Source organism: Bos grunniens, chromosome 5 (assembly GCF_055505025.1).
Source record: "Bos grunniens cultivar Pamir isolate PY7600 chromosome 5, Bosgru_T2T1.0, whole genome shotgun sequence".
In the NCBI taxonomy this organism is placed as follows: Eukaryota; Metazoa; Chordata; class Mammalia; order Artiodactyla; family Bovidae; genus Bos; species Bos grunniens.
The window spans coordinates 121475607-121497721 of NC_141169.1; the positions used below are offsets into that span (position 1 = coordinate 121475607).

At 46.9% G+C, this 22115-nt stretch overlaps 1 protein-coding gene across 16 annotated transcripts; it reads left to right on the forward strand.

Annotated features, from left to right (window-relative positions):
• The first annotated feature begins 1858 nt into the window (after positions 1-1858).
• RABL2B (RAB, member of RAS oncogene family like 2B) lies at positions 1859-20577 on the forward strand. 16 transcript variants are annotated; one of them, XM_086403562.1, is made up of 10 exons: positions 1871-2017; positions 3859-4016; positions 11591-11659; positions 14713-14742; positions 15874-15953; positions 16506-16585; positions 18475-18586; positions 18925-19022; positions 19374-19457; positions 19638-20577. In XM_086403562.1, exons 2-10 carry the CDS (start codon positions 3910-3912, stop codon positions 19725-19727), a joined length of 750 nt encoding a protein of 249 aa, XP_086259688.1. In that variant the 5' UTR covers positions 1871-2017; positions 3859-3909; the 3' UTR covers positions 19728-20577. The 16 variants fall into 16 exon arrangements, 14 of the variants coding, with proteins under 14 accessions (XP_086259695.1, XP_086259692.1, XP_086259688.1 ...); XM_086403563.1 differs by lacking the exon at positions 1871-2017 and adding an exon at positions 2167-3715; XM_086403561.1 differs by lacking the exon at positions 1871-2017 and adding an exon at positions 2167-2214.
• Positions 20578-22115: the final 1538 nt, after the last annotated feature.

A 22115-nucleotide genomic window follows, 5' to 3' on the forward strand; every position in this document is an offset into this window, starting at 1 on the left:
TAACACATTTACAGGAGACTTGGAAAATACAGAACAAAGTTACACACAATTCTACTGTATATTAAAATTATTTTTTAAGTAGATAATTAGTTGGAGTTTCAATATCAAACTCCCAAAATTTAACAGAATGCATGGACAGAAAAGTAGAAGGATACAATAGACCTGAAAAGCACTATGAACCAATTCAACATAATTAAGATTTATAGGTCCAGTGGTAAGACTCCTTGCTTTCAATGCAGGGTGCCTGGGTTCAATCCTTGATCAGGGAACTAGATCCCACACGCCACAATTAAAAGTCCTTGCTACAACTAAAGACCCCACATGTTGTATCTAAGACCTGATGCACTCAGACAGATAAATTTTCAGGCTTCCCAGGTGGTACTGGTGGTAAAGAATCTGTCTACCAATGTAGGAGTTTGATCCTTGGGTCAGGAAGATCCCCTGGAGGAGGGCATGGCAACCCACTCCAATATCCTTGCCTGGAGAATCCCATGGACAGAGGAGCCTGCTGGACTACAGTCCATAGGGGTGCAAAGAGTTGGACGTGACTGAAGTGACTTAGCGTGCGTGCATACAACAGCAGGACACAAACTCTACTCAAGTTCCCAAAGACTATAAACCAGGAGACACCGGAACGTACAGGGACATAAAGTCGGGTGCAAAAATTTCATGGTCTAAAGGTATTGAAGTCATACAAAGTCTGTTCTATTATTATTGTGCAATTATGTTAGAAATTAATGTCAAAAGATATTTGAAAACAAGCCACATATTTTCAAGTGCAAGGTGACATTTACCAAGAGAGATCTTTGACTCAGCCATTGAAAGTCTCAATAAAGTTAAAAGACTGAAAAAACACAGAGAGTGACTGCAGAGAAGAAAGCAGTTAAATGAGAAATACATACCAAAATGAGAAATTAATGTCAAAGATACTTTAAACACATGTATTTGGAAATTAAATGTCCACTGGCAAATGATGGGTGTATCTAAGATGCCATAACAAGGAAAATTAGAAAATATTTGTAACAGAATAAAAATGAAAAAAGAATTTATCAGAACTTGTTGCATGCAGCTGATGCTACTCAATGCAACTAAATACAATATGGAAGCTTGAATAAGATATGAAAACAAACAATAGACACTGGCATAAAATTTTGTGGAATTTGGACAAAATATGTACTTTTAGCCCATTAGACTGAGCCATCCTAGCATCTTTGGTCTATATGAATGCACTAGGGTTTCTGTCCTTTTGCTGTAAAATTGAGACAAATGACTAGATAGAATTGCAACAAATTGGAGGGTTATGTTTGGAATGATTGGACTTGAAATAGGCTAGACCAGTGCACATGAGTATGTATAGGCTGATACATACTTAAGTAGGTATCAACAAATCGCTACAGTATATTTTCGAAAACAAAGATTATACATGTTTTTCTCACTACGCTCTCCTGTGGACTTAATGGTTTATTTCGACCGGATGACAACTAGCTATACTAATCATTGTTTTGATCTGTATCATTTATTTTGCCCATTTTATAAGATTGTCTCTTGCATTATCCATTGTATAATCAGTCCTCTATGTATATGAGATGCCATCTCTATACGGATATAGAGATTCTAGGGTTGTTCAGGGCTTTCCTGATAACTCAGTTGGTAAAGAGTCCTCCTGCAATGCAGGAGACTCCGGTTCTTAACCTCAGCCGCCTACCAGTGGCCAACGCCTGTCCCCCGCGCCGCGCCTCATGCCCCACCCCCACGCCTCATGCCCCACCCCCACGCCTCATGCCCCGCCCCCACGCCTCATGCCCCGCCCCACACCTCATGCCCCACCCCCACGACTCAGGCCCCGCCCAGCGCCTCAGGCCTCGCCCGCGCCTCAGGCCCCGCCCCGCGCCTCAGGCCCCGCCCCGCGCCTCAGGTCCCGCCCCGCGCCTCAGGCCCACTTCCCTAGACTCCGGACTCCAGCTTTCCACTCACTCCCCGAGACGTAAAGCCGCCTGGATCCTGGCTCAGTCCCCAGGTGAAGCCCACCCAGACTCTGGCAGTTGGAAACCCCAGGCCGGCCTGATCCGGATGCTGGTTCACCGGCGGTTCTCCGGGCCGGCATCGCACGAGCCAGCCTCCCGGGGTCCTTCAGGCCTTCGGCCGGGCAGCCCTCCTGAAGTCCTTGAGCGGTTGCGTAGCAGCTGCGGGGACGCGGGCAGAGCTGGACGCCAAGTGAGGGGCGGTGGGCCTTGGGCTGACTGTCGGGGTCCGATAGTGGAAGGAATCCGGGACGGGCGGGTTCCGAGGGCGGCTAGGGGCCCTGAGGGCGGCTGGCCGTGGGCGGACAGACCTGCGGCGCCGCTAGTCTCCAGTCCTCGCTCGGGAACAGCCGAGATGACGAAACGGCGCGAGTGGCGGCCTCGCCTGTGGGAAGCGCCCCTTCAAGGCCGTCCTCGGGCCCGCAGCTGGACGGAGGGCCTGGGGGGGAAAGAACGGGATAGTGATTCTAGCAACGGTGGGAGGAGGGAGGCGAGGGCAGCCCATTCTGGCCAAGAGGTTGAGGTGCTCGAAAACTACTTGAGTGAAAGAGAGCTTATCCAGTGGGTCGCGAGAATATCGACAAGCATTGAAGGTCTTCGAGAATAGATTTGGCTGCGTTTGGCTCCAGCTGCAGGGTGGAGGTGGAAGGGGCAGCCCCTTATTATGCTTATTAAGCATCTGCCACTTCCTAGTCACTGCTCTTGAGGCTGAGGGTGCCTCGGTGAACAAGGCTGACTCCCTCCCTACCTGAGCAGAAGCAATAGCATTGCGGTCAGGGAAACTCAGGGGTCCTGTTGGTATTTTCCACCCTTGTGTGCACCTCTGTCATAGCTCTTGGCACAGTAGAGTTTTCCTTCGTGTCTTGTGCAAGATCTGCCGGTATTTAAGGCTGAGTAAGTGTGGGCGCTGCAGCTGCATTGTTGCATCGTTGAGCTCAGAGTGTGGACTGTGGCACAGTCTCAGTAATGTTTGTGAAGTTATTAATATATTTGGGCGTGATGACATGAGGATAGTGGAATAGAGCTAGAGATTATATTACACTTCGGTGCTGGCGTTGGGTGTCTGGTGATGTACAGACAAGGGATGCGAAGAGTGAGTTTGGGGTGGGCAGGGCGTAGGTTTCACAGGTCATTTTTGCCTGTGTGCAGTGGTTTGCTAGTCAAACCCTGGTAGGCAATTGCATACTTGAGTCTGGCACTGAGGGGCTCGCGGTCTCTGTGGAGATGCAGATTTGGCATCATCAGCATTTAGGAGATCCTTGAAACTAGTAGAGGTTGAAATAACCCTAGAGAAGAGGGCCTAGAAATGCCAGGTTTGGGAAAGGGAAAAACAGCTACTGATTTCAGTAGGATGGAAAATGAGGTGGAGGTGAGAAGCATGAGGTAGAGGATCCGGAAGAGACGTCTTTGGCTGTGTGGTCTGTCATTCGCGATGATAATTCAGGCCCACACAATGTCTCAAATTGATTATGTGATGTAAACGTTGATTTTTGCCCCTGCTTCACAAGTGAGCAAATGTTTGTACATAAAACTTGTAAAACTTCAACATGGTTTTAGAATAGTCTCTCCAGGTGGAAGTGGGAGTTGTGGTCCTGAGCATAGCTGTAGTAAACAGATGACGCAGGGTAAACCACTCTAAGAAGATCTTGTTGGGGACAAGATTACAGCGCCATGGTTCAGCAAGTGCTAGCCAGGTTGGTAGTGGATAGAACAGAATAGTGTTTCCTGGGGCTCCTCTCTCATCAGGTCATTGTCTCCCCTGTCCAGGAAGAGGAAGGGAATTTGGTTGAGGGGACTTCTCATCTCTTTACCAACAGCCTCTTCTTGATCTTTGCAGTGACAAGATCCCCCTCCCCTGAGCTGATGCCCTTTCTACAGCCAGGAGCCAATGGCTAGGGACAAAGCCAAACCCTGTGAGCTGGACCAGGAGAAATACGATGCTGATGACAATGTGAAAATCATCTGCCTGGGAGACAGCGCTGTGGGCAAGTCCAAGTATGTTGGAGGATTAGGGGAGCAAAGCCAGGCCCAGAACAGATCTGGGTTCTTAGAGGCAGAACCTGTGCCTCTGTTCCTCCAGAAGCACAGAGGAGCATGGTTTCTGTGGGTGTGGTGAGGGAGCCCAGGTGTGGGGGAACAAGGGAGCCTTCCATCAGCAGCTGTGTGTGTCTGGGGAGGAGGGCTGGAGAGGGCTGAGTCAGAACTGAGAGAGGTGAGCTTTACCCTCTCTGCCAGGTGAGTCCTGGCAGACTGCTGGAGCAGTTCTGGTGAGGTGAGAGTTGAGGTTTTCCTGTGTGTCGTCTGTGGGCTGAGAGATTTCAAGGTGCACACAGTGGGAACGGGGAGAGGAAAGTGTGAAAAGTGTGACTAGCATAACCAGCAGCAGGTTGAAGAAAGGTGGTGAGGAAATGTTCTTGGAAGAACTGACTGAGAAGAGTGGATAGAAATGATGACTGACTGTAACCAGCGTAAAGGTTGGCTCGATCACATGCAGCGCCTCTGTGCACAGGTGGGACTCCCCTGAGACTCTGAGCGAGGCTCTGCAGTGCAGCAGTCTGTCTCCACAGGTGTGAGCCTGCTTGTCGGTTTCTGGGGCTGTGGGGCACACATCCATTTCTGCCCCTGACCAGATACCTTGTTTAGTCTTATATCCTGCGAGCCCCAGTTCCACCGTGTTTTCCACTTTTATCTGTTATTAACATATCTTTGGAATCAGGGAGCTGTGAATAATTCCCTAGGGGCTTTGCTGGTTGGCACAGTGGAAACTTAACTTTTCTCAACCTCAACGCTGTTTATTTTAAAAGATGCCCTGGGAAAAGCAAAACAGGAACTTGTAGCAGGAGTCCTAAACTTAAGCCTTCATCTCAATGCCCAGACTTTAGGTGGAGCAGGGCTGTCACTGTAAAATGCCTAGGAAGAAACTCAAACTAACGATTTTCTCATCACAGGGCTCTGGCTGGAACTCTCGGTGCTGTGTTGAATAGAAGTGGCAAAAGCAGGCATCCTCTTATTTCTTACTTTGAGGTGAAGCTTTTAGTCTCTCACAACTGAGTGTGGTGCTAACTCTGGGGTTTTCATCAGTTCAGTTCACTTCAGTCACTCAGTCATGTCTGACTTTTTGCGACCCTACGGACTGCAGCACGCCAGGCTTCTCTGTCCATCACCAACTCCTGGAGCTTGCTCAGACTCATGGCCATTGAGTCGGTGATGCCATCCAACCATCTCATCCTCTGTAGTCCCCTTATCCTCCTGCCTTCAATCTTTCCCAGCATCAGGGTCTTTTCCAGTGAGTCAGTTCTTTGCATCAGGTGGCCAAAGTATTGGAGTTTCAGCTTCAGCATCCATCCTTCCAGTGAATATTCAGGACTGATTTCCTTTAGGATGGACTGGTTTGATCTTCTTGTAGTCCAAGGGACTCTCAAGAGTCTTCTCCAACACCATAGCTCAAAATCACCAATTCTTCGGCGTTCAGCTTTCTTTATGGTCCAACTAGCTTTGACCAGATGGACCTTTGTCAGCAAAGTAATGTCTCTCTGGTTTTTAACATGCTGTCTAGATTGGTCATAGCTTTTCTTCCAAGGAGCAAGCATCTCTTAATTTCATGGCTGCAGTCACCATCTGCAGTGATTTTGGAGCCCCCCAAAATAAAGTATCTCACTGTTTCCACTGTTTCCCCATCTATTTGCCATTAAGTGATGGGACCGGATGTCATGATCTTAGTTTTCTGAATGTTGAGCTTTAAGCCAACATTTTCACTCTCCTCTTTCATTTTCATCAAGAGGCTCTTTAGTTCCTCTTCACTTTCTGCCATAAGTGTGGTGTCATTTGCAGATCTGAGGTTATTGATATTTCTTCAGGCAGTCTTGATTCCAGCTTGTGCTTCATCCAGCCCAGCATTTCGCATGACGTAATCTGCATAGAAGTTAGATAATCAGGGTGACAGTATACAGCCTTGACGTACTCCTTTCCCAATTTGGAACCAGTCTGTTGTTCCATGTCTGGTTCTAACTATTGCTACTTGACCTGCATACAGGTTTCTCAGGAGACAGATCAGGTGGTCTGGTATTCCCATCTCTTTCAGAATTTTACACAGTTTATAGTGATCCACACAGTCAGAGGCTTTGGCATAGTCAATAAAGCAGAAATAGATGTTTTTCTGAAACTCTTTTGCTTTTTCAGTGATCCAGTAGATATTGACAATTTGATCTCTGGTTCCTCTGCCTTTTCTAAATCCAACTTGGACATCTATAAGTTCACGGTTCATGTACTGTTGAAACCTGGCTTGGAGAATTTTGACCATTACTTTGCTAGCATATGAGATGAGTGCAATCGTGCAGTAGTGTGAACATTTTGGCATTGCTTCTCTTTGGGATTGGAATGAAAACTGACCTTTTCAAGTCCTGTGGCCACTGCTGAGTTTTCCAAATTTGCTTGCATATTGAGTGCAGCACTTTCACAGCAGCATCTTTCAGGATTTGAAATAGCTCAATGGAATTCCATCACCTCCGCTTGCTTTGTTTGTAGTGATGCTTCCTAGGGCCCATTGACATCACATTCCAGTATGTCTGGCTCTAGGTGAGTGATCACGCCATTGTGGTTATCTGGGTCGTGAAGATCTTTTTTGTGTAGTTCTTCTGTGTATTCTTGCTACCTCTTCTTAATATCTTCTGTTAGGTCCATACCAATTCTGTACTTTATTGTGCCCATCTTTGCATGAAATGTTCCCATGGTATCTCTAATTTTCTTGAAGGGATCTCTAGTCTTTCCCTTGGTTTCGTCTGTTTCTTTGTATCGATCACTGAGGAAGGCTTTCTTATCTCTCCTTGCTGTTCTTTAGAACTCTGTATTCAAATGGGCATATCCTTTTCTCCTTTGACTGTAGTTTCTCTTCTTTTCTCAGCTATTTGAAAGGCTTCGTCAGACAACCATTTGCCTTTCTGCATTTCTTTTTCTTGGGATGGTCTTGATCACTGCCTTCTGTACGATGTCACGGACCATCAGATCTAATCCCTTGAATCTATTTGTCACTTCCACTGTATAATTGTAAGGGATTTGATTTACGTCATACCTGAATGGTCTAGTGGTTTTCCCTACTTTCTTCAATTTAAGTCTGAATTTGACAATAAGGAGTTCATGATCTGAGCCACAGTCAGCTACTGTATAGAGCTTCTCCATTTTTGGCTGCAAAGAATATAATCAATCTGATTTCGATATGACCATCTGGTGATGTCCATGTGTAGAGTCATCTTTTGTGTTTTTGGAAGAGGGTGTTTCCTAGGACCAGTGTGTTTTCTTGGCAAAACTCTGTTAGCCTTTGCCCTGCTTCATTTGTACTCCAAGGTCAAACTTGCCTGTTACTCCAGGTATCTCTTGACTTCCTACTTTGGCATTCCAGTCCCCTATGATGAAAAAGACTTCTTTTTTTGGTGTTAGTTCTAGAAGGACTTGTAGGTCTTCACAGAGCCATTCAACTTCAGCTTTTTTGGCATTACTGGTCAGGGCATAGACTTGGATTACTGTGATAATGGTTTGCCTTGGAAACGAACAGAGATCTTTCTGTTGGTTTTGAGATTGCACCCAAGTACTGCATTTTGGACTTTTGTGTTGACTGTGATGGCTATGCCATTTCTTCTAAGGGATTTTGCCCACAGTAGTAGATATAATGGTCATCTGAGTTAAATTCGCCCATTCCAGTCCATTTTAGTTTGCTGATTCCTAGAATGTCTCTGTTCGCTCTTGCCATCTCCTGTTTGGCCGCTTCAGTTCACCTTGATTCATGGACCTAACATTCCAGGTTCCTGTGCAGTATTGCTCTTTACAGCATTGGGGTTTTCATATGTGGCCTTTTATCCTAGAGGTGACTGCCTTCTCTTCTTAGTTTATAGAGTGTTTTTGTCATGATATGGTGTTTGGTTTTTGTCAGTTGCTTTGCTTGCATTTATTGAGATAAATATGTGGAATTTTCCCTTCATTCTATTTATATATGTTTGATTAATTTTCTTAAGTTGTACCACCTTTATATTGAGAATAAATCTCCCTTGGTGATGATATATAATCCCTTTAATATGGTTTGGTTTGCTAGTGGGTTGTGTTTTTTTGTGCTGTTCTGGGTCTTAGTTGCTGTGCATGGGCTTTCTCTGGTGCAGCGAGCAGGAGCTGCTCTAGTTGAGGTACACGGGCTTCTGCACGTGGCGGCTTCTCTTGTCACGTAGCATGGGTGCTGGGAGCGAGCTCCGCCCATGGCAAAGGTCATGAGGAAGGAGGCTTGGCATATGCAAAGGCCGGATCGAGCCTCAGGAGTTCCCCTGGAAATTCTCGAGCATCTACCCCCAAAACCAGAGTCTGCCTACTTTCTGCTTTGTGCTTTCACCTACACCTGTGACTTTACGGGGGGCTGTCCCCCACTACCTCTCTCTGAAAAAAGAGTTAGCTTACAGCTCCAGTTAATAATTCCTGGATGTGACAGTGTTTCAACCTACAAACTCCTTTGGAAGTCCTCTAGCCTGCCTGAATAGGTTTTTCCGGCCACATGTGATTGCTCAGAGCCTCCCAACTGTGAGAGGCATGAGATGTTCTAAACTGTCTAAATACAGATTCCTTTGAGCAGTTAAAAGATTGATTAGAAATTGTATTGGTGAAGGGATTTTCACTTGTTGGGCCAATGTTTGCTACTAAGTTTCCATATCCCTTACCTGCTGTGTCCCTGGCAGTGTATTGATTAATATAATTGGTGTAAGTAGTAGCTTTAATGTTTGTAACCTGGGACCCTTGAATTAATTCTTTTTCTTGTTATAGCCCACCACACCTTTGCTCTGTAGGAATGCAACTTTATCTAACGCTTTTGGAGGGTGGCTCCTGACCAATCTCCTTTAGAGAAAAATAAGTTTTCTGAAGAAAGGGTCTTAAAATGTTAACAGGCCTCCGGGCCAGAAGATGATGCAAATCACCTAAGCTTTTGCATATGATAAGTTTGCAGGAAGAAAGCCTGGCTTGCTGCATGACTCTACCCCTTCCCCCATTATCCTCTATGCATAACTTAAGGTATAAAAACTACTTTGGAAAATAAAGTGTGGGCCTTGTTCGCGGAAACTTGGTCTCCCCATGTCGTTCTTTCTCTCACCTTCTGGCTGAATTATTCAGCCTCTTTTCTCCACTGAATTTCCTCACTGAGCTATCCTTATTTCAGCCTCTTTTCTTCACTGAATTTTCCTACTGAGCTATCCTTATTCTATTACTCTTTATATCCTTAATTAACGTTTAATTAAACAATTGTTTCCTGATCCTCGCCGATGCCATCCCCGCTTCGAATTCCCTGGATCCACTGGGCATGGGGTCTAGAATGCAGGCTCATTGTGGTGCATGGCTTAGTTGTCCCACAGCACGTGGAGTCTTCCCGGACCAGGGATCAAACCTGTGTTCTCTGCATTGGCAGGTGGGTTCTGAACCACTGGACCACCAGGGAAGTCTGCTAGTGGATTTTGGGGGGATTTTTACAACTAAAGTCATGAGAAATACTGGCCTGTAGTTTTCTTTTCTAATAGTGTCATCTGGTCTTGGAATCAGGGTACCACTGGCCTCATAGAAAGAATTATAAAGTGTTCCCTCCTCAGTTTTGGGGAAAAGTTTGAGAAGAACTGGTGTTTGTTCATGAAGTGGTTGGTAGAATTCACTAGGGAAGTAATTCAGTCCCGGACCTTTAGTTACAGGGAGTGTTTGAATGCTGATGTACTCTCCTTACTTGGTATAGGTCTACTCAGATTTTCTGTTGCATTTTGAACCTGGTAGTTTGTGTGTTTCTTGGAATTTGTGCACTTCCTCTAGGTTATCCAGCTTATTGGTATGCAGCAGTTCATGGTGTTCACTTGTAATTTTTTTGTTTCTATGAGACTGATGTTACTCTCCTAGCTTTCAGTTCTGGTTTTGATCATTTCTGTCCTCTCTCTTTTCTTGGTCTACCTAAAGGTTTGTTGATGTTGTTGATCTCTTCAAAGAACTAATTTCTGGTTACACTGATACTCTGTTGTCTTTCTCTTCAGTCTTCTGCGAATCTCCACTCTAATCTGTATGCTTTCTTTCCTTCTGCTAGCTTTGTGTTTAGCTTGGTCTTTCATATCTACTGCCTTTAAACGTACAGTTATGTTGTTGACTTAATTTGCACTGTTTGTGAATTTTCTGGTTTTCTTTCTGTTATTCTAGTTGCATTCCATTTTATTTGTAAAGATACTTTGTATAATCTCAGTCTTTTTATTGACATTTTTGTGGCCTAAGCTGAGTTCACTTGAGAAGAATGTGTGTTCTACTGTTGTTAGATAGAGTGTTCTGTATGCGTTTGTTGGGTCTGCTTGGTTTATAGTGTAGTTCAAGTCCTCTGTTTCATTGTTCTGTTCATTATGAAAGTGGGATGTTGAAATCTTAACGTGTTACTGTTCAACTGTTTATTTCTTCCTTTAGTTGTGTCAGTGTTGACTTCATATATTTTGGAACAACTTTGTTGTTCTTTACATATATGTTTATAACTTTTCTATTTTCTTGACAGATTGAACTTTTCATTGGTATATAATGTCCTTCATCTCTCGTAACATTTGTCACTTAAAAGTGTGTTTTGTCTGGCTGAAGTATAGCCATCCCAGTTCTCTCTTGAATACTGTTTGCATGGAATATCTTTTATCATCCTTTTGTTTTTCAGCCTCTTTTTGACCTTGTATCTAAAGCAAGTGTCTTACAGTTAGCACATACTTGGTACATATTTTTAAATATACTCTGCCAGTCTCTCACTTTTAATTGGAGAGTTTTATCTATTCCCATTTACAACAACAGTAATTAAAGTTATTACTGATAAAGAAGAATTTACTACTGCCATTTAACTATTTGTTTTTTATGTCTCCTGTTTTATTTCTCAATTACTCCATTACACTTTTTTTTAAGTTGATTTTTGGTAGTATACTGTTTTGAGTCTCTTTCTTTCATATATAATTTTTTAAATTTTGTATTAATAGTTACCTTGAAGATTATAATTAATATCTAACATTTATAACAGCATATTTGAATATCAATTTAACTATAATACCATACAAACACTCTGTCCCTTCCCTTTATATTGTTTTGTCACATATGACATCTTTATACATTAATTGTTCATTAACATAGATTTATAACTATAATTTTATGTATTTGTCTTTTAAATCTTATAGGAGAAAAAAGGGGAGTTATAAACCGAGAGTATGAGAGAGCTGTTTTTATATTTGCCTCTGTGGCTGCCTTTACTGAAGACCTTTATTTCTTTATGTGGCTTCAAATTACTGTTTAATCCTTTCATTTCAACCTGGAGGGCTCATTGTACTGTTTCTTCTAGGACAGATTTACTGCTTATGAGCCATGTCAGCTTATATTTATCTGGGAGTTGTCCCAATTTTGTCTTCATTCTGGAAGGATAGTTTGCTGTGCATAGAATTCTTTGTTGACAGTTTTTTTCCCCCTCGGGACTTCAGTTATGTTTCCACTGCCTTCTGATCTCAATGGCATCTGATGAGAAATTGGCTGTTTATTTTATTGAGGATTTTGTCTTTCAGTTCCTACAATTTGCCTGTGATGTGGAACAGTGTGAGTTTATCCTGCCTGGAGTTTGTTCAGCTTCCCAGGTGTGTGTATTCATGTCTTGCATCAGGTTTGGGAAGTTTTTAGCCATTATTACTTCAAATAACCTCTCTGCCGCCTCCTGTCTTCTATCTGTGATGCCTGTGTCAGGATGATTAATGCTGTCAGTGGATCCTTAGGCACTGGTCATTTTCACTTGCTTTTCTTTCTGCTTCTCAGACTAGATGATTTTGGTGCCTTAACTTCAAGTTTGCTGAAGATAAACTGTTTTTTGCTTTCTCAAGTGGTGTTGAAACCCTCTAGTGAGTTTTTCACCTAAATTATTGTACTTTTCAGTTCCAGAATATCTGTTTCTTTTCATATTTCCTGTCTCTTTATTAATACTCTCATTCTGTTTATGTGTTGCTTTCTAATTTCCTTTAGTTCATTGTCCATGGTTTCCCTTAGCTTTTTGAGCATATTTAAGATAATTGATCTAACATCTTTGACTAGTCAAGTATCTGGATTTCTTCAGGTATTATTTCTGTCAAATTCTTTTTTATCATGTGAATAGGCTATACCTTCCTGTTTGTATGCTTTGTAATTTTCTGGTTTAGAATTAGACATTCTGAGTATTTTACTCTGAAGACTTTGTTTGTGTTAGTCACTCAGTCATGTCCAACTCTTTGCAACCCCATGGACTGTAGCCCTCCAGGCTCTTCTGTCTGTGGGATTCTCCAGGCAAGAATACTGGAGTGGGTTGCCATTTCCTTCTCCAGTGGTGACTTTGGAACTCAGATATTCCCATTCCTTGGATATGGCTGATTTCTGCTTGTTTAGGGCTGGAGTGTCTACTTGTAACTTTTCCATACTTTTTACAACGTGTTTATTCCTTCTTGTGTGTGGTCATTGATATTTCTATTCCATTATCTGTGGTCAGACAGTGACCTGATAAAAATTTCCTTAAATATTTGGCTCCAAAATGGAAAAGATAAAACGGGATAGTCCTATCCTGTTAAATTTCCAGTAGTTGCAGGGGAAGCCTCTGAAGCCTGAGAGAGCTCAGACCTGGCTCCTTGGGGATCTACCAGCTGATCACAACACGCAAGACAGACTTTCTGAGGACAGCGTCTCCACTGCTAGCCAGACACGCGGAGCACCAGTCACTGCACGGCTTCGGTGGGCCTGCGGGGTGTGGAGCTGCTGCTGGTCTGTGCGTGGTCTTCTGCACAAGGCCAGCGCTCTCCTTTCATCCAGCACGCTCCTGGCTGTTGAGTCCAGTCAGATTCCAGAGCTCTGAAATGGTTGATTCTGGTCATTTTTCCAGTTACCAGTTGAGGGAGTGACGCCTTGAACTTCCTACCCCACCGCTTTGTGTAGTGTCCTCCAGGTTCATTTTCTTCCTGCACAGGTATTCAGTTGTCTCCACACCGTTTACTGGTAAAGCTCCCCTCTGTGTGTGTGCGTGTGCTCAGTCGTCATGTCTGACTCTGCAACTCCATGGCCTGTAGCTCACCAGGCTCTTCTGTCCTTGGAATTATCCAGACAGGAACACTGGAGTGGGTTGCCATTTCCTTCTCCAAAAACAATCCTTCGACCCGCTGAATTGCAGTAATGCTTTTGTTCTAAATCCGTTGACCATGCACATGGCTGTACATATTTTAAGAGTGTGTTTGTTGTCTGTCTGTCTTCCCCAGTAGAATGTAAGCTTCACAAAGACAGGAATTTCCATCTGTTTTGTTCAGTGTTATATCCTGGTGCCTAGCCTAGCATCCAGCATATGGCAGGCACTCAGTAATATTTTTTTACTTTTTTGTACTAAACTGTATCTGTCAGTTCTGTTGAAGAGCAGTTATGAAAAATTATCATTTTTATGATATTAGATACAGTATGCAGAGAATATTTTATGCCTATTATCTTGGGCACAAATTCTATTTAGAGCTGGGGTGAAACTGCCCAGTTTTAGCATTAGGTCAAATGTTGAGTTATCCCGTTTTCTCTCCAAAGTAGTATGATAGATTCTCACTCCTACTGCACAGTATAGGAATTTCTGTTGCTTCACAAAGTCCCTAACTTTGTGACTGTCATGTGACTTTTTCAATTTTGTTACTCTAATGGATGAGTGTGCTACTTCATCTTATTTAATTTGCATAAAATCATTAAAAGATGGAGCATCTTTTCATCTGTTTGTTAGCTGTTCATCTGAGTTGCCTATTCATATTCTCAGGACCAGGCTGTATGTGTGTTCTCTTAGGTATCAGAGCTGTTCATGATTTCTGTATACTGATTCTTCGTCAGTGGTTGGCATTGCACGTGTCTTCTCCCAGTCTGTGAGGGGATTTGTTTGTTTGTTTTTTCTTTAACTTTTCATTTTGAAATAACAGATTTACAGTATGTTGCAAAGAGAATACAGAGAGGGCCTGTGTATCCTTTACCTACTGTCTCCATTGGTTAGCTCTTAAATAACCAGAGTACAAGATCAAGTGCAGGAAATCAGCATTTGTTCAATGCCTGTGTATAATTCTGTGTCATTTCATCACATGTAGATCTGTGTAGCATCACTGGAGTCGAGATACCCAGCTATCCCAGCACAGTGGAGGCCGCGGCTGCGCGTGTAGCCGCACCCACCCCACTTCACCCTCTACTAGCCCCACCTGCCTCCACTAACATACTCCATCTCTGTAGTGACCCCATCTTGGCAACATTGTGTAAAAGGAGTTGGCCTTTTTCACTCAGCGTAATACCCTTATGATCCATTTAAATTGGGTTGGGGTAGATCAGTAATTTGTTCCTTTTCATTGCTGGGTGGTCGTCCCTGGTGTAGATGTACCACCATTTGTTTATTCCCTAAACTGTGGTCCCTGCTCACAGGAAAAGCACCTGTGGGTGCTGGTCAGTGTTACAGCCAAAGGGTGTCAAGAACTTAGCCCCAGTCAGGAAGAGGGTGGATGGGTGGTCCCTGGGCATTGTCCTTGAAAGGGAGCTTGTAGCTGAGGAAGGAACTGGGGGGAGCCACAGCTGGCTTCCAAGGGTCCCACCCCTGGGTGGTGCAGCAGTGCGAGGAGGAGGCAGGAGTGCTGAGGGATGCGGCTGACCACCTTGCACGTTCTCCCTACAGACTCATGGAGAGGTTCCTCATGGATGGATTGTATCCTTCAAGTTTGCAATGCTCCCATGCCAACTCAGCCCCCCACGCCCCTGCCCCTGCTTTGCTCTAGGGGTCCAGGGAGGGGCAGGTGAGCGAGTGCAGACGTTCATTCATGCTGGTCTCTCACCAGCTGACCTACATGGCGTGCTGCAGTATACTCTGAAGTTCACTTACATCTGGATTTGCTTTATATCAGGAAGGCAGTGCAATGGCTAACCGTACCTCGTCCGATGCCTGCACTGACACCCCACCTCCTCCTCAGTAGCTCTGGCAGTGGCTAAGTCACTTGACATTTCTGACCTCAGAGCTTGAGCTCTCTACAATTTAAAAATTCTCTGGTGTGAATCAACTTTCTGAAGAAGGATCTGCCAGCCCCACCCTCCTTTCCTGAACTGTCGTTACTATGCAAGTTTGGAATGAGACAACTGAGATGATTTGTAAAAATCGTCCCAAGCGAGTCCATTGAGAACCATGGGTAAGAAGAGCCCTGGCGCCCCCTCCTCCCTGCCCCGGACCTCAGCCTCCCAAGGCAGAGTCCAAGTGTATCTTACTTCATCTTCTCCTGAGTTCTATATGCTCACCCACCTGTGTTGTCCCAACTCTGATGGTTAAACCACACAGCTTCTTGCAACTTCAGAAAGTCATGTTCCCCATGCTTTCTGATAGGGTTTCATACACAGACAAACTGCCGCTCATCAGCAGCTTGTCAGCTGGCTGGCTTAAGGAGGGGGCTTGTTTCCCCTGGAGCTGTTGTGTTGCTTCTTAAGGCTGGGTTTGCTCTCTGCCTGCAAGAGCCCCATCCATAGTGAGCTGGGGCATCCACAGTGGCATTTGCCAACTACGTGATGCCGCTTCGGACAGCTGCTCTGTAAGAGTCCATTGCGTGTATTCCCATGTACTCAGGTGGCCAGGACACAATCCCAGCCTCTCCTGTCCCTCACTTTTCATGGAGATTGTGCCTGTGATGTTTGAGGTTGAGGTTGGTCCTCGGTCTGCAACACTCATTCAATTTAAAATCTGAATAACTTTCTAAAAAAGGAGAGCGAGCCTCCATTCCGTCACACCAGCAACCACCCCTAGCACCTTTCTTGCGTCTCTTTTTATTCATTGTTTTCCTTAACCTAAATGCAGTCAGCCCCAGCAGCTGTCCACATACGCCTTGACCCTGTACAAGCACACGGCCACGGTAGACGGCAAGACCGTCCTTGTGGGTGAGCAGCGCAGCGCTGAGCCGCCCCAGCTCTCCAGAGGGAGAGTCGGGAGGGGAGAGTCAGGCGGCAGAACCGAGGGCCTAGGCTCAGATGAGGGGCGGGAGGCGCAAGGGGAGGCGGAAAGAAGCACACAGGTTCTCCTCAGTTCTCTTCAGTCGGGAAAATAACAGGTGTTGCCTGAGTGTTGTCTTCCACAAAGGTTTGGCTTTTGGTGGGGTTACAGCCTTTCCCTTGGCCAGGCCACACATCTGGCCTCTGTGCTGAGCACTCATGGGAATTGGGTTTAGTTTTGACCTTGGAGGGCCCTGTGTCTTACTGGGTGGGGGAGGGCGGGCTCTGAGCCTGCCCCTCGTGGGGTCTCCTGTCTGCGTTCTCCTTCCTGGCCCCCGCCTCCCTCGGCCGCCCCGATGCACCGCTGAGCGCATCACATGCGGACTACACAGCCGTGAGCGGAGCGCTCGCCCGCCCTCCCCGCCACCGCGGAGATGCTCCGTGTCTGGGCCCTGCGCCTCTCCACCCCCTCGGGCAGTCAGAGCTGTGTTCCTGTTGCAGACTTTTGGGACACAGCAGGCCAAGAGCGGTTCCAGAGCATGCACGCCTCCTACTACCACAAGGCCCACGCCTGCATCATGGTATGCAGCCTGCTGGGAGGCAGAGGCGCGGGCAGGCCTGGCTGAGGGGTGAAGGGGTGAGGGAGGCGCGGGCAGGCCTGGCTGAGGGGTGAAGGGGTGAGGGAGGCGCGGGCAGGCCTGGATGAGGAGTGAAAGGATGAGGGCCTGAGCCCTCCTCACCAGGGCTGGGTGCCGGGGGAAGGATCAGGGCAGGCTTCAGACTGCAGAGGTTCTGGGTGAGAGCCTGCCTGGGCCAGCGTCTCGTCAGGGGTGAGGGTGAAGGGGTGTGTGGAGGCCCTTCCACCAGGAGGAGCAGGTTCAGGGCTTCATGATGGGCAGCTTCCTGCCCGGCAGTTGTCTCAGTCAGACAGCCGCTCCGGGGCCCCTGTCCTGCCCTTGTGCTTAGGGTACAAAGTCTCTTCACTTTTTCAAGAATTTAATGCTAATACCTATACAGGGGGCCTTCCCTGGTGGCTCAGTGGTAGTGCAAGAGACGCAGGCTTGATCCCTGGGTCGGAAAGGTTCCCTGGAGAAGGAAATGGCAACCTAATCCAGTGTTTTTGCTTGGGAAGTCCTATGGACAGAGGCTCCTGGTGGGCTACAGTCCATGGGGCGGCAGAGGAGTCAGACATGATTTCCTGACTAAACAGCAACGGGCTGTGCAGGGACAGAAGGAGAGGAGCGGGCGGGGGAGGCGGCCGGGGTGGGCTGGGGCCTGCAGGCGTGGCCTCTGGCCTGGGACGCGCGCCTGTCAGCCCCGTGGCCCTCTTCTGTCCTGCCAGCCTGCCTGCGTGCCTGTGTCTGCCCGTGCCTCTCACGGCCCCAGCCTGCTGGGGGGGCCTTGGCCACGTGGGGACCTGGTCGCCCTGGAGGGAGGTGGGTTCTGCAAAGGCTGTGCTGCTCCGCCTAACCAGCGCCTCCTCAGCTCAAAACAAGGAAAGGAGGCTCAGGAAACTCGACCGGGGCCAAAGCTCTGACGGCGATGATGGCAGGATGAAGCAGATCCCCAAGGTTTCACAACAAGCATATTTTAGAAGACGTCTTTTTTGGGAATTCAATAAAACATGGTCATTTATTGAAGTTGGGCCTGGGGGTGCCACATGAGAGCCTCTCAGCAGGCCTGCTGCTGCCTCAGGCAGCCAGCTGCTGGCTGGAGCCCGCCGCTGTGCGGGGGGAGCCCTGGCCCCAGGCACGGCTGCTCCCGAGAAGTAAGACCTGCTGCCCCAGCAGGGTACAGGGCTGTCTCTCTCTCGACCCACGGCTGTGCTGGGGCAGTTTGGACCTGCGAGTCCGTTCTGGGAGATGGCTTGGTGGCAAGCAGCTGACCTTTTGGGGAGCTCCTCTGAGGAGCTGGAAGGATCCTTGTAGCGACCACTTGAAGCATCTTAGGACTTCTGGCCTGCTCGCCCTTAGAGCTAGTCAGTGTTCATGCTTCTTGCTGGTAATTTTAAATAAGTAAACAGTATAAATTATAAACAGTTCATAAAATGGTAAGCTGAAAAATAATAAAAGTTACTTCGTAAAAGTTTGAAATATAAAATTAAAAGTTTATAATTAAAGGTAAAACAGCTGAAAGGGTACTCTGCAGACATTGAAGACGATCGTAATGGGGCTTTAAAGACAGGTAGGCAGTGATTAGACTAAGAAAACAAAAAACGTTCACTATTCACAGACTTATCAATGGTACAATAAGTAAAATGGTACCCGTGGTTAAAATAGGGAAGTCAGGTGGCAGAATGAAGGCTCTTGAGGGATTCTCTGAGAAGCGTGGGCAAGGCTTGTGGTGAGAGGGGCTGCGTGCGGAGCGGCCTGTGGGCTGAGCTCCCAGGCCCGTCTTGCTGGCTCGTGCCTGTCGCCTGGGGGATGTGCAGACGGCGACGCGCCTGGGCTTCTTTCCTCTGCTGATTCAGGTGTTCGATGTGCAGAGGAAAATCACGTACAGGAACCTCAGCACCTGGTATGCAGAGCTGCGGGAGTTCAGGCCGGAGATTCCGTGCATTGTGGTGGCCAATAAGATCGATGGTGAGGCCACCCCTACACCTGGGTGCCAGCAATTCGTGGGGGAACCCACCACCACACGTTTCGTCGTCCTTTCCTGGGCCATCAAACCACCAGTGATCTGTTCCTCCCAAAATAGATCCCTTGGCTGCCTGCCATCACTCCCCTTCCAGTAATATCCACGTGAGCCAACCTGCCTCCTTGAGACACAGGTCCCAGTTGAATGAGCTCTTTATATGACATGTCTGCTGATTGTCCCTGCTTGTCCCACTTCCTGGAATGGGGACCTCCAGTGACCCACCCTTCAAGACTCCCTCCTTTTCCCTTGGTAGACAGGCCAATGTCCTACCTTCTCTCTACAGCAGACATGAAGATGACCCAAAAAAGTTTCAATTTTGCCAGGAAGTTCTCCTTGCCCCTGTACTTTGTCTCAGCTGCTGATGGTACCAACGTTGTGAAGGTAACAGGAGACTGCAGAGACGGTCTGGTGAGGTGGGGAAGGCCTGACGTTTCCGGGGATGTGGTGGAGAGAAGGGCTGGCTGCAGGGCTGTTGGTGAGGACAGCATTGCTGGGGGCCCTGGTAGCGACAGGAAGGGGTCGTTGTGAGTGTCGACAGAAGGGGAGGTGATGGTTTGGGTCTGGTGAAGAAAAGGCGTATTGACCAGCACGGGGTCAGGGGACGGGGAAAAGGTGCTGACTTCAGGGTGGAGTGTCGTGTGGACGCATGATGACGATGGGCCAGTGGGTGCAGGGCAGGCAGAGCCCCGGCCAGTGGTGCCCACAGCCTCGTTTCCCCTCCCACTGCCCCAGCTCTTCAGTGATGCAATCCGACTAGCTGTGTCTTACAAACAGAACTCCCGGGACTTCATGGATGAGGTGTTGCAGGAGCTCGAGGTAGGTCCGGCGCAAATGTCAGGTGGCATCGAGAGAACGGCCTCTCTCCGTAAGGGTGCAGAGCTAGCCCCGCAGACCTGGCTTGGCAGGCAGCACATGCTCGTGGGCGTGGCCCCTGGAGGTGTCAGAGCCTCACCTGGGCACACGCAAGGCCAGGCCTCACCCGCCACTTGTTCACAGAACATCGACTTGAAGCGGGAGGAGGAGGAGGAGGAGGAGATGCTGGACAAGGAGCAGCTGGGCCACCAGCAGAGCCCGTCTCCCTCGTGAGCACAGGAGGCCTCTCCACGGCCCACCTCCCTCGGCAGCGCTTCAGCTCTCAGGGGAGGCACTCTCCCAGGCCGTCCCTGCCACACCGAATACAAACTCAGCTGCCCCATTGGCACCCCCACCCTGACTTCCGTGCCCCGGGAAAGCTGACCCTTCAGTACATGGCAGTAACAGGCGTAAGGCCCATAGCAGACCCTGAAGCCAAATGAGGGACGGACCCTACAGGGCATATGGGGCAGTAAAGAGAATGGGAATATTCTCTGTGTCTCATCAAGGATATTTAGGGGTCTCCCCCGCCCCCTCCCCGAGAGCTGATGTCAGGGCCTATTCATTGCCTTTCCACCAAGAGGACGATTTCTAATTCCTGACTTTTCTCCTGTTTAGGCTCCCAACTAAACCAGTCATTTTAAGAATGATTTTGAGCAGAGAGCTGTTTGTTCCTTAAGTTTTTCTAGAGCTCTTCTGGATACGGCCAGTACTTTGATGAACAGCGAGGCCAAGATCACAGGCCCAAGTTTGCTGTTAACATCAAGAGAAAGCAGGTGACTGGTCTGGCCGCAGACTAATACACAGACATCACTGCTGTGAGCATCACGGTCAGTACAGCCACACACAAGGCATGCATGATAAGCAATTGACTTTAGGAAGCTTCTTTTAAAATCCGTATTTCATTTTTCTGGGGACTGATGTGGGCTCTGAGCCTCCTTGGGTGGCGAGGGCTGCTGAGAACCGACCTGCCACCTTTTCTATTTATCTCCAGGACTTGTCGCTCACTAGAATGCTTTTATGATCATCTTGTACATCATTTCCATTAAAATTTTTTTTTACAATAAAGATTGAATTACATAAACACTGAGTTGATGTGCCTGCTTTGTGGGTATGGATTTTTTTTTTTTTTTTTTTAAGCAAAAAGTCACAAAAGAATGGGTGGACCAACAGCTGCGTTAAATGGGGGGAGATGGCCGTGATTGTCAAGCAGGGGTGACCAGGTTAACTTCGCTTATTGTCACAGAGATCATTTCAGTGGAATTTAGGGTTTAAAAAAATAGGTATTTGTCTGGGAATCAAGAACAAACATTTTTACCCTTTAAATTATTGATGCTTACAGTTTCAATTTAAGAAATGTAACCTGAATTCAGTGTTACCCTGGTGAGATAGGCTTTTAAAAACAAGAGCAACAACAAAAAACCTTTATTATAAATGAATAATGTGTTTAGAAAATAATGGCTTCTTTGAGATATGATTCAAATACCATAAAAGTCACCATGAGTATTGGGCTTGCATAGCCATTTTGCATCAGTTCTCATAGAAGCAAAGCCCAGAAGACAACACATCTTGGTTAGCTGAGTTACTGGGGCCATTCTCTGTCTCTGCTAGGGGCCGGCTTCAGCCTGCCTCTCCCTAAGGGAGCTCTGGAGGGCAGACGGTCCCGCATGGGTGATCCCACTTTGAGACCAGGAGGATTTTTGTGCCACTTAGCAAAGCGTGTGAAGAGGAAGAGGTGGAAGGGAGGACGTGTAGTGTCTAGCTCACAGGGGCTCTGGCTTTAGCAAGGGCAGGTCTCTGGGGAAAAGGCAGCTATGAGTTCAGCACTCAAAGCAGGTAGGGGAAAAGTGTTCAGGTGGGGTGTCAGCAACATCCATGGCCACATAGCCCTACATTGCTCAGATCCACCTGCTTCTGAAAGGTCATTTCATTATGGCACACAGGAACACCACCCTTGAATCTTCTTTAATACGTTCCTGAGGTGAAACTTAGATAACAAAGTTATCCATGGTAAAGTACACAAGGCTGTGCCCTTTAGAACAGTTACATTGATGGGCAACCGCCACTTCTCTCTAGTTCTAGAACCTTTTCATCACTGAAGTAAAATGCCTTCCACATTAAGTAGTTTCTCTCCAATATTCCCTCCCCTCAGCCCCTTGCAGATACGGGTCTACATTCTGTCTCTATGGATTTTATCTATTCTGGATCTTTTATATAAATGGAATAAAACATGATGTGACCTTTTGTATCTGTCTTATCCTTCACTCCTTTTTATGGTGGAATAATGTTCCAGTGTGTTTATAACAAAGGTGGTTTGTCCATTCATACGCTGATGGACATTTGTGATGTCCATCTTTCAGCTACTGTGTATAATGCTGCTATGAACATGCTTATACATGCGCATGTATGCTCACTGGTGCTTCTATGAGCAGTTTTCAATTCTTTTGCTGTCAGAGACTGTTGAGGCTGCTGTAACAAAATACCATTGACTGTGTGGCTTGTTCAGTCGCTCAGTCATGTCTGACTTTGTGACCCCATGGACTGCAGCACGCCAGGCCTCCCTGTCCATCACCAACTCCCAGAGTTTACTCAAACTCCTGTCCATTGAGTTGGTGATGCCAT